The sequence below is a fragment of the Sturnira hondurensis genome, unplaced genomic scaffold, assembly GCF_014824575.4.
Source record: "Sturnira hondurensis isolate 20B ecotype Veracruz unplaced genomic scaffold, ASM1482457v3 Scaffold0006213, whole genome shotgun sequence".
In the NCBI taxonomy this organism is placed as follows: domain Eukaryota; kingdom Metazoa; phylum Chordata; class Mammalia; order Chiroptera; family Phyllostomidae; genus Sturnira; species Sturnira hondurensis.
In genome coordinates, this window is record NW_028078844.1 from 2,450,711 (window position 1) to 2,463,517 (window position 12,807).

Sequence of the window (12,807 nt, forward strand, 5' to 3'; positions counted from 1 at the left end):
ATCAACTGTTGGATTTTTGACATAGGCAAACTTATTACCTAGTCAAAATTAACAAATTTAAAAGTCTATTTTATGTGCTATAGTCTTCATTAACTCAGTATATTTTTCTTACTACCACTTTTCATACCCTAAATAAGCCCAATGGTTAAAGATAAAGAAAAAATACTTTTGTTGATTACAAGAAACATCTAACTGCATTAATGAGTTCTTTTAAAAAAAAGAAGAAACAAACAACAAACTGTGAGACTAAATCAGAGGTTGCCAATCTATGGTCATTAGACCAAACCCAGACGCAGACTGTCTTCTATAGCCTGTGAGCTAAGAATGGGGTTTCAGATTGAAAGGGGTCTGAAGAAAATAAAAAGAATATGTGACAGAGACCTTTTGTGGCCCATAAGGTTTTAAATGTTTAATATCTTGTCCTTCATAGAAGACACTTGCTGACCCCCTGGTCTGAATAATGGCATCATTCTTATGCTCTTGTTGAAGCAGCATAAGTATAAACTAGTGACCTTGTATGTGCAGATGGTCAATTTCCTCTTCCTGGTCTCAGTGTTTCTCTGCAGCAGCGTGTTACACATCTGGAAGACCTGCTGCATGACAGCATCTTGTCTCAAGTCATCTCGGCCCTTCAGGGAAATCAAAACATGAATAACTAAGCATAGTTCATTTTCTTATTATAAAACCATACCAAAGGTTATGTGAGGACAGCAAAGAGCAATCAGAAATCAATCTGAGCACCAGTGCCTCTCTTAACAGTCTTAAAGATTTAAAACCTAAGGTGATTCCTTCATTCAGAATAAGGTGTAACACACTGGGTAGGCAGAGCAACTCAGAAGGAAGTTCCCCCTAGCTGCTTTTGTAATTAGACTAACTGGAACTCCTCCACCTGAGGGCAGGCTGCAAAATACTTGGGTGGGACAACACAGTTATTTCCCCACTACTCCTCAGGAAGGCCCAGGGAGCTTTTGAGCAAAGCAAATGCTGTCTGTTCCTTTCTGGTACATTTGATAGTACTCAGCATAGTGCTGGACTCAGAATACTGAAGCAAGGAACTTCAACTTGAACTATTTAAGAAAATAAATAACAACCCCCAAAATATCTTTTCTATACCAAATAAGCTGATTATTAACCTCATCATGTCTGTATATATTAAAAAGTATTCTTTTGTTGCAGGAGATAGCATAGAGGAAAACAGACTGCTCTGCTGACGCTGGATAGGGACCATAGCATCCTGGTTGCCAGAGAACGCCTTCTAACATTTAGGTAGCAGCTAGAACTGAGCAGCCAAGGGAGAAAGGAAGGCAGGATCCTCACCATTGCGATTCGACAAAGAACTTAATATAGGAGTCTAAAAGCAAAGGAGGAAAGTCTCATCTGTGACCCAGTAGTCCTGAGCCTGGTTAATTAAGGCTGTCAGGCATTCTGAAAAACATTAAGTAAACTATAATAGTGTGGGGAGTCAGGGGCGGGGCAGGGTTGGCCCTTGAAAGTCCCTGTGTATCATCCCCACTAGCTGGGAAAAGGAAAACCTTGAGATGGTGTACTTATCCCAAGACCCAAAAAGGAGAAGAGGAGAGAGTCCACAGTGCCCAAAGAAAAAGCCCATAAACAACTTTGGTTAACTGCCTGCCTCCTGTCAAGTACCAAATGAGCAAATAGAGTCTAAAGCAAGATAAGGATTCAGGCTAACAGACCCCCACCCATACCTATGTTTGGGTAGTCATGTCTCCCCAGGAAAGTGGGCACCACCTTTACTCCATGTCAACCAGTATGTAACTCCCTCGCCTGCACTCCACCAACTATGTAAGTGCTCAGAACAAAGGACTCGCTCACTTCTCTTAGCTTGTGACTCTCTTGCCACACTGGGGGCCTCTGGACACTCAGCCTCTGGCCTGGGGGGCCCCTAGTCACCCCTTTTGAACCACCTGGCCTCTGGCCATCCTTGCTCTAGCCACCTGTGCTTTTACTCTTCCATTCACTAATAAACTTTCCTTGCACGCTAACAGGTTCACTGACATGTAATTTTTTACTGCATTGGTAAGAAGAACCAGGGTTTCTCTAGTAACACTTCTATTTCAATGAATTGTTGTTATAATATAATCTTTCAGAGACAACACAAAAAAATGGGGAAAAGCATTCTGCTTCTAGAAAATAATGTATTTCTATTCTGTAAATTTTCCTTACCTATAATTTTTCAGAATAAAAATAAAGACACAAATAAAGCAGGAAGAAAAAAATCAGTTTTTCTTTGACATTTTTCATGAACTTTTAAAGAACTACATCATAGAAGGAAAGTCTCACCTTGACAAGCTGTCTCCTTTCCTTGCCATCAGAGCCCACACAGTCAATTATTTTTGGTAAGTTTATGCCTCCGGCTAAATGAAATTCTGCTTTAAATGACTGTATAGTCACCATATTTCCATATACTCCTGTGGGGTCCACCTAATAAAAAATATAAATATGATAATAGGTCAGATACACTATTTGCATCTATATAAAAATGAACTGTGATTAATAATTTTAATATTAAACAGGAATAAATGACAATGTGCTGTTGGTTAAGAACTGGAGCTACAACTTTAACTTTCTGTTAAATGACAGAAAATAACTGACATTGAAGAGGTTTTAAAGAGCGACACAGATATTACTACCTTTCTAAATCTCTCTCAATAAAAGTTGGGTATACAAACTTAGAGTAGTGTCACTGAGAAACTATTAAAAAACCAGTGCTCATGTCTGAACACTCACTTGTATATGTTAAGTCACCTGAGAAATAGTAAACTCCTAACAAAAACATAATAAGGTAATTTTAGAAAAGTGTTTTCTAAGTTGTAACCACTAATTATGGCATTTTCAGGAAATACTCAGCTAAATAGTACTGATGAAATAATAGCTGGAAAGATATTAGTTAATCCATTTAATACTTCAAATCAAATAACTACATGTACTAACCCTAAACTGCAAACTCAAAGGAGATTTATAATGTACTTAAAATATCATTTTCTAAACTATAGCCTTTATCATTACATATATTCTTAACCAAGGGTACTTGTAGCAATAAAAGATCATTACGATATAGTTAAAGTACTGTGCACATTACAATTTTATACTGCAGTACATACTGCACTGCTTAATACTGTATACATCACAGTCAGTATACTCTAATGCACACGGAATTTTTAAAACTAGTAACACAATTAGGAACTTTCTTGCCAAGCTGAAAATTAATGTTGGCATAAGCACATGGACTCTTTCCTTCTTCTGGACAGTGAAGACAATAGTCTACAGACTTTCTTCATAAGAAAGATGGAGTCAAAAAACTGAAAGCAAAAGAAAGGAAAGCAGGAGAGGCCTTTAAGTAGTTTGAGGCTCAAGCAAAGGGAATCTAATAGTGAAAAAAAAAACCCAACCAAACAAACAAAAACACCCTATAGAATGAAACAAATAAAACTGCCAATATTTAACCAATTTTGACCTACCAAAAAAGGCAATTTAAGTTTACTAAAAATATCCAAACAGTCCTGGCTGGTATGGCTTAGTGAATTGAGTGCCGGCCTATGAACCACAGGGTTGCTGGTTCAATTCCCAGTCAAGGCACATGCCTGGGCTATGAGCCAAGTCTGCAGTTGGGGGCTTGAGAAAGGCAATCATACACTGATATTTCTCTCCTTCTCTTTCTCCCTCCCTTCCCCTCTGTCCAAAAATAAATAAATAAAATCTTAAAAATAAAAGATAAAAAATATATATAAATAAATAAAGATATTGAAAGAGTTCATAGTAAATTACCTTAATTTCCACAGTAGGAACAACAACATCTTCTAAATTCTTAAGTTTAGTAATTGGCTGGTCTGCTGGAATTTTTATGCCTTCTGTATTTAAAATAAAGAGGTTTTAGTGACAACCAAAAATTGAGGAATACCACTGAAGGTAAAGCACCGTTCAGGAGGAGATGCCACAGACCCAAACTGTGGCTGACCCATGGTTTGGGCCCGATTTAGAAATGGAGACCCAGAGGCTCGGGACACGGTGCAGCACAGGGTCGGAGCATGCAATGGGCAACACGGCTTACAATGTGTTTGCAGGTTACCTGGCATTGGTTATTAGACCACATTACATCTGAGGGGGTAGAGTGAGCACCTTAAGATAATTATATGCTTTTTAAAAGAAATTACATAAGATAATTACATAGTATACTCTGGCCATATTACTATTAAAACTGACTAAAGGGCATGACAATATTTTTTGTTTGCTAAGAGGAACACAATGAGAAGTCTCATTCTTATTTCAAAGTATTAAGAATTTAAATGTGAAGCTATGATTCTGAACAGAAAAAGGAGTATCATTATTAAAGAAAGTATGGGGAGGAAGATACTTATAAGAGAATGCATATAACCAAAAATTACAGCAACTTATAATTGTTTGAACAGTGATGAGTTACATGCAAGGCATTCCATGGAGGAAATGGAGGCCTTTTGACTTTTAACTCCCAGGACACAGTAACTAACAGCATTTTTAAAAACCCCTGATCCTAAAAACTCTCAGTTATTTAGTTAAATGCCTTGGTCCTATGCAATCCTCTGCAACAGATTACCCAGGGAAATCAAGTAATTCAGTGCAGTCATCTATTATCTGTCCAACCAAAAGGTATTAAGTGAGCCCTGGCTGGTATGGCTCAGTGGACTGAGTGCCGGCCTGAAAACCAATGGGTCGCTGGTCTCTTCCCAGTCAGGGCACATAGCTGGGTTGCATGCCGGGTTGCATGCCAGGACCCTGGTGGAGGGTGTGCAAGAGGCAACCACACACTGATGTTTCTCACCGTCCCTTTCGCCCTCCTTTCCCCTCTCTCTAAAAATAAATAAGTACAATCTTAAAAAAAGATACTAAGTGAAAAAGTGCAGGGTGCTGAAGCTATTAGATAAAAATTAAGTTGGACCGCCTGTAAATTGGAATCAGATGTTCATATCATAAATACAGAGAATAACATAGCAAAAAGCAAACAGTTGTTCTTATACACACATACTTCTCTGAGTCTTCCACTGAGTGGCATCAAAGTTTGCTAACAAAATATAAGCATCACAGAGTGTCTCAACACTTCTGACCATCTGAGGTCTCCTGCTACTGATAATACGGATTATTTTGTTTGCAGCCTCAATTCGATCCTATTAATAAAAAAAAAAAACAATGCATAAGAAAATACCTGACACTTCAACCTTTCAGTTATAATAACAAAGGAAAAAAGATTGTATGTACACATGTAGACAACAAAAAGACTATAATCCCTCAATCCAAACCAAACAATTCCCATAGGAATGAAATACATAAAAGGTATAATAATCTCAAGAGTAAATGGCGTGGGATCAAATTATATTTTTCATTGTTCATTGCTGTGACAAAAAACTGAATTATTATTGGTACTTTCTATGTTTTCGGAAATATTCAGAAATTTTGAAACAATTTTAGGTTGCACCCTAATCACTAAGAATTTACAAACTGAATATGGTCACAACATACATTCTTAGAATTCCTGAGACTTAGGAAAATAGTATTTCAAAAAACATGAATATCATAATTCAAAAAGTTTTGTATGTTTAATCCAAATACCTCATCAAGCTGAGAGCTTTGTTTAGGTGCGTTTTTAGTTATTCTACTCCTTACTGCTGCCTCTGGTTTGGTCAAAGATTCATCTTTGTTTGCATTTGCTAAGGCCAGTATAATAAACAAAGTATGATGCGGATGATCTGTTGAAATTCTAGAGATGAGCTGTCAGAAAATGAAGAGCCATTAGTTTTACCCAAACAAACAAAATAGTGTGAAATTCACAATCCTTTTCATTTTGCTTAACATTAAGATATGCTAGTATAGTAGATGCCATAGTGAGTGAGATGTATGTATGTGTATGTGAGACAGAGGTGCATGAGTATGAGAGAGAGAAATTGAGTATTGTGTGCAGTGAGAGGAGACAAAAGGAAATCTTCCTTCCTGCCCTTACATATCATAAGAAATGTGACTAAGGTAATTTTTTTGTATTTCCATTTCACAAAATGGAACAGTAGAATATATTTGATATGGTACATAATGATATAAAAAACTGCAATTCTTGTTTTGATTTTCAGGTTCACTTACATTATTGAGGACTTCATGAAATCCCAGGCCTCCCAACATCTTGGTCCCCATTCTAGCAGCCAATTGGTACATAAGAGGCAAAAATTTATATGATGGAATCTTCATTCCGTCTCTCTATTATTAAAACAAATACAAAATTAGAAAACAACACGTTCCAAATAATCTCATATCTAAGCAAATAAATTATTCTACGGTAATGCTCCTCAACTAGCACAACCACCTGGTACTTGTTAATAATACTTTACTAACTATACTTTTTCCACACCATCGGTAAGTCACAGTACTTGATCCTAAGAAAAATTGTATTGAGAACTGAAATACTTGGCACGGCTTGTAATCCAGTGACTTCCCAGGGGGATGAATGTGGGTCTGTGGACCATGATGATCCCGACTCCTGAGAAGTGTATTAAGATGAAATATTATACTTTTTATACTAAAAGTAACAGGACTGTGAACTAGCAGAGATTCATTTGTACCTACTATAAATCTTATCAACCTTATCCAGCAGAACTATTTTACTTTTAAGCTTCAAATTCACTATCATACATATAATTAAAATAACTTTAATACCACCAATAAAATTTAACATTTTAAAATAAAAATCAACAAAATACTGCTGTCTTGATGCTTTCATAAATACATATATTGTTTGCATTTACAAAAGTACTTCAGTGTATAAATCCCAAAAAAGCATAAACTAGTGGGAACAAAGCAGTTTTTCACTGCTTTCCAAGTTAGCATTACTAAATGGGTACTATTGGGTACTATTACTAAAGTACCCAATTTAGCATTCTGGGCACTTTCCTGTGGTAATTGCGAAGAAATAGGAATGACCTAAATTCTCCCATCCCCATATAAAACTGCATCATCAGAGCTAACTAAGAATATATGTGTATTCTTATTTACTTGTATTCATATGTAACTTGAATCTATGTGTACTATGAGCACTGAACCAAGTGCTAGGGATACAAAGAACTATATAACAACCCATGACACTGATGGGCTTAATTATAAGCTTTTACAGCACAGGGTTGGAATATTGGGTTGAAAAGATAACTTGCCTTCATCATGCCATTGACTTCAGAAACTCCAGAATTTTCAAGCCAGAGGGAACAAAGACGAAATATCCACATATCATGCCCTTCTCCACTTAATAAGCAACTGATGTAATTTTCAACTGCTTTACATAAGAAACGTTTACGATCCTCTTTCAGTGCACGGAGTGCACATTCATCCAGCTCCAACTCTCGCTGAACCTTTACTGTATATCTTGCATTGAATAATTAAAGCACAACACAAAAGCCATCAAGTTTTATAGAACTGCAAAATCACATGATATCCAACACAAATGAAAAATCAGAAAAAGGAAAATTCTAAGGATTATAAATGGAACAAAGTTACCTTTTTAAAAAATTTATTTTGCCTTAAAGTAAGTTTGTGCAATTTAAAAGCTACCATAGGCAACCAAAGACAAAGTGGGCTCTACCTAAGGTATTTAGTTAACCTTATTCTCTACTTACACTAAAATATACAGACCAAAGGTAGGCCTAAGTAAAAGGTTTAAATATATCAAAACAGGTAACCAAAAAGCTAATATCCACGTACTCTATAATGAGCTCAGAACCAGATAGTATGAGTTCACGATCTGGGCTCTGTGTATCTGTGTGTGTGTGGATGAGGAGGGAACCTCCTCCCAAACAGAATTTATTTATAAAAACGATGTATTTATTCTTTTTTTTTCGATGTATTTATTCTTACATGTTTAAACTTCAGTCACCTTCAAAGTACTTCTCATTTGATTCAATACAGCTACTGAGAGGTTTTTCCCACTGCTCAAAATAGTTTTTGAAATCGTAAATTTTGAAGTTTCTTAGTGTTTCTGCCGTTTTTTACTTCACTCTTCCACATCGGCAAACCATTTCCCTCTAAGGACTTTTTTCATCCGGGGAAACAAAAAGAAGTTGCTCAGGAAGATTGGGTGAATAGGGAGGGTGGGATACGGGGGTCATGCCGTTTTTGCTCAAAAACTGAACACTAATCATGGTGTGAGCAGATGCACTCATAAATCACCCATCGTGAAATGGCCAAACATGCTGAAAGAGTCTTAAAAATTTTTTTTTCACTGAAGCCTAACACAGCCTCTCACAACAACACCAGCTAGTACATTGACAGAACACTAGAACACTCACCTAGCGGAGAAAGCCTATACTACAAGGAGCCTGTCTGGAACATAATTCTGGTTTTGGGTCCCCACTGGTATATAGTCACTGTATATCCCTGCATCTTGTCACTTGTACACACCTAGTTAATTACCTGTTGTTGGTCTGAATTTTATGTTCCCTAAGAAGGCCCACTTCTTCTTTGGCCCTTTTCAGGAGAGCTTGTTTGTTTTCAAATTCTGATGATTTCATGTAGTTTTCAATTCTCTGGTACTGAGTATCTGAGAACCGTGCTAGGGAGAGAAATGCCTTCATTTTTCCATTTCTGAGCTCATCGTTTTGTCCGTCATAATTTCCAGCAACTTCCACTGCCTTCAAGAAAATACAATCCATTTCTATTATATTTACAGGTACTAAAAGCATCTAAAGAATCACTCAGGTCAAAGAATCCCCACACTAATGTTTAATTTATTTATCAGCTGAAGTGTATGAAGTACAGTATTTTCTTTTTCAAAACAACTGATAATGACAGCTAATATTTGTAAAGAACTGCAAAAACAAAGAGCTCCATAAAATTTAAAGATAATCATCATTGTGCTTTTCATGTTACACTTATTTAGTGAGGTAACTATTTCCAAAATTAGTTAAAATAAAGAAATAGCTGGAGTACTGAAGTCCTAGTACTACTGGTTGGGTGGTTGGACTACAAACGAATAGCAAAGGCTGACTTGCACATTCCTTAATCAGCTAGTTTTGTTGATAAATAAATGGAGACATGATTAGAACAACTTGTTGAAAGAGTAGCTGCTGGTGGGAAGTAAAACACACCAGAGCTTACTTTCAAAATATACTTCTTTAGTAACATTCTGTTTCATTATGCCCTAAAGTTAGATAGAGCCACAACTGTAATAATGTATGAAAAAGTGAAATCATACTTTATTTGCCTGCAAAATAAATTTAATCTTGATGAAGAAGATCAAGTATATTCAGGCTGAACAACTGTCTTACGGCTGCCAGAAAGTCTTACCTTTTCTAGGTAGGTCTGCATGATGACTGCAGGGTTTTCTAAGCAGGTTTCTGCTAACCAGTTGCCACAAACCCTCAGACATTCTGTGTATATAAGCTTTAGTTTGGGGTCATGCTGTGTATGAAAAGCAAAATCTTAAAATGTAATTTGTTACCAGGACTAAGCACAAATATCTTCTACTTAGAAGAAAGAAGCAGGTTAATAATGTTTTTCTTTACCTGCTTTCACCATACAACTATTTTAATAATCCAAGTGTATAAGTCTATGAAATAATGATCCTATACTGTTCATAATGATCAGTATTATTATTATGAGAACAACTCTGTTGAGTACTTCTATATGCCAGGAACTTTCTAATGGCTTTCTGTACATTAGTACATTTAATCCTATGCAATGAGTATTATTATCCGTAATTTGCAGAGTACAAAGTAAAACTGAGAACAAAGAGTGTAATTCCAGCGCCAATATTGTTAAACAATATTTAAACATCATATCATATTGGCTCCCAATGCTTTGGTATAATAATGAAGTCTCTAACAACGAAAGATGTCATACAAGTGCCCAATACCAGAAATACAGCAAATTGATATTTACCAATAGGTGTATGTGAGAAGGACACCACTGTGACGAAACCTCTCAAACTTCATGAAACCTACTATACAAATGCCTCTACTTTTGTCCACTGTGTGCTGGAAATAAAGCTGGAGAAGCAGCCGAGTTCTCAATAAGTAATAGGTAATATTAGATAAAGTATGAGACATTATATTTTAAAAGTACTTAGATTGACAAGCTAATCATGCCAACCGATTTTAAAAAACTTTAGTTCTCTCATGCTTTTTCCCTTATTCCAAATTTATAGTGGCTATTTCATGTTTGTTTCCCACATACCCTTCTGGAATTCTGTAGAAAGTTTTTAAGAAAGGCACTGGAATAAATCAAATAATTCTACTACAAGATGGATGACAGAATTGTTGAAAACAGAAAAAAAGAATACTTTCTAAATCCTTTTACATATATTAATTTTTCAGACTCCTTCTTACAGCTTTTTTAAAAACATTTTTTTATTGTTGTTCAAGTACCATTGTCTCCATTTCCTCCCCACCATTCCCAACCACCCTAGCCATCCCCCCTTCTTACCCTTGATCCTACCCTGCTTTGGTTTTCCTAAAAACATGTTCCTGAAAACCCTTCCCCATTTCCCCCCTCATTATCCCCTCCCACCCCACCTCTGCTTCTTACAGTTTCTTATTCATGAATCGGTAATTTCAAGACTTTAATAAAACTGTGAATTTATTAAACGTAAGCAGAGTAATTTTTTATAATAGTAAAAGTACTAATTCAGACAATAAAAAAGCGAACCTCTGAGCAGCGGGCATCCAACTTCTTGATCATGTCCTTGAGGATGCTCAGGGCGAGACTCTGCTCCTTTTTTGCCCAGAAGACTTGCGCTTCCTCCAGCTGCCACTCAGAAACTCCACAACTAGTTGAATTATACTGTTTAATTTTAAATATTGCCCTTTCGGGAAGCTGAAATGAAAATAACATATAAAAGTAAGTACTTTTACTATTATTACTATTACTACTACCACTACACTACTAAAAGCAGTAACTACCATTCATTGAGGACATTCATTGAGGACAGGACAACTGAACAGAATTATCTTACATACATCTTTTCCTGCCTTCCTTAGCCCCCACTGTTTTTCTGACTCTTTTCCTTATATCAATATACATGTGTATGTGTATGAGTATGAATATACATAGTATATAAAATCATTGAATTATTGTCAATTTGTTAGGTATCTTCTCATTTCATAAACAGAAAATTTGGACTTAGAGAAGGTTAAGTATCTTGTCCAGGCTTAAACTCAGGTCTAATTCTAACTTATTTAGAATTAATTCTAAATTCTAATTCTAAAAATGGGAAAGCTTAGCTTAAACAATTATGCTATGCAGTATTCTAATAGCAATCTCTGTCTCTCAGTGACATTGCCTTTTTACTCATCCTTTCTATCTTCTATGTAGTAAAAGGAAGGTCAAGAGGGTGAGATGACATAGATTCACCTCTTATTACCTGGGTGTTCTTGAAGGTTCGGGCTAGTATGGAGAGTTCTACAAGGTGCTTGGTGAGAATGTCCCGAAAACATTCTTTTTGGGAGTTCTCCATTTCCTTTTCCATGAGGAGCTCCAAAATGACTGTGCGTAGAGCCATGATAGGCTCCTGAAAACTAAAATCGCTGTCTTTGAGAAGCTGGGAGTGTCTCTGCCACTTTACATACACTTCAGAGGGCTGCTTATCCGTAGCTGATCTGAAAGCAGAATCACAGAACTCAGGTGAACAAGCAAAGTGGAAACAAATTGCTATTATGCAGGTCTTAAATTTAAGATAAAACACAAAGGTGTTTTTACAGTAACAAGACTGGAACTTCTAAATAATCCAAAATAAGGATCAAATTTAGAAAACTAAAAAACTAGACTTCTGCCAAGATAGAGCCATAGGTGGAAACACTGTGCCTTCTCCCACAACCAAGTTTGAATACAACAAAGGTTTGGAGAACAAAGACACAGCCAAAGAACAGAAAACTGAATTATACGGAAGTCCGACAACAACGAACCCTTCAACCAGGATCGGTCAGAGGGGCAGGGCCAGCAGCAGAGCAGGATCGGGAAGGAAGGATCCCCAGACCTAGGCGCGCAAGTAGCCCGGACCCAGTCAGGGTGTGGGGCAGAATGACCAAGGTCGCACATTCGCGGACAGTGAGATGGACCACGCAGGCCCCAGGGGGCGAACCCAGTGGTGGAGGGCTAACGGGGGTGGCGCACTTGTGTGCAGTGGGACGAAACGCACGGGCCCCAGTGACGGTGGCAGCTGCAGCACCTGTGGGGGCCGTGGCGGGAGGCAGCAGACAGGACCGCCATTGCTCCTCTTTGACCCCGCCCCCACATACAACGTCACAACCCAGCAACTGAGTTGCCCTGCTCTGGTGAACGCCTAGGGATCCGATCCTGCTACGGAACAGGCACAAACAGCCCAAAAGATGGCGCAAGAAGAACTCAAAGTCCCAGGGCCAATAACTCTAAGTGACCGAGAAATTGCCAGCCTCTCAGAAGCACAATTCAAGACACTGTTTATCAGGATGCTCACAGAACTGGTTGATTATAGTCACAAATTAGAGGAACATATGAAGGCTAAACTAATTGAAATGAAGGGAGATGCACAGGAAACCAATAGCGATGGAAAGGAAACTGGGACTCAAATCAATGGAATGGACCAGAAGGAAGAACGAAACATCCAACCAGAAAGGAATGAAGAAACAAGAATTCAAAACAATGAGGAGAGGCTTAGGAACCTCCAGGACATCTTTAAATGTTCCAACATCCGGATTATAGGGGTACCAGAAGAGGGAAAGAAACAGCCACAAATGGAAAACTTATTTGAACAAATAATAAAGGAGAACTTCCCCTGTCTGGCAAAGGAAACAGACTTCCAGGAAA

At 37.4% G+C, this 12,807-nt stretch overlaps 1 protein-coding gene across 4 annotated transcripts in view; it reads right to left on the reverse strand.

The window, feature by feature from the left end:
• The window catches only part of ATM (ATM serine/threonine kinase), a 175,671-nt gene that overhangs the window by 24,774 nt on the left and 138,090 nt on the right, over positions 1 to 12,807 (reverse strand). For all 4 annotated transcript variants that reach the window (XM_037047706.1, XM_037047705.1, XM_037047708.1 and 1 more), the window contains 11 exons: positions 11,387 to 11,621; positions 10,672 to 10,839; positions 9,313 to 9,426; positions 8,440 to 8,657; positions 7,188 to 7,395; positions 6,127 to 6,240; positions 5,605 to 5,763; positions 5,024 to 5,162; positions 3,790 to 3,872; positions 2,305 to 2,445; positions 513 to 629 (listed from right to left, as the gene is read on the reverse strand). In XM_037047706.1, coding sequence (XP_036903601.1) covers positions 513 to 629; positions 2,305 to 2,445; positions 3,790 to 3,872; positions 5,024 to 5,162; positions 5,605 to 5,763; positions 6,127 to 6,240; positions 7,188 to 7,395; positions 8,440 to 8,657; positions 9,313 to 9,426; positions 10,672 to 10,839; positions 11,387 to 11,621 — 1,696 coding nt within the window. The remainder of the gene's footprint in view (positions 1 to 512; positions 630 to 2,304; positions 2,446 to 3,789; positions 3,873 to 5,023; positions 5,163 to 5,604; positions 5,764 to 6,126; positions 6,241 to 7,187; positions 7,396 to 8,439; positions 8,658 to 9,312; positions 9,427 to 10,671; positions 10,840 to 11,386; positions 11,622 to 12,807) is intronic.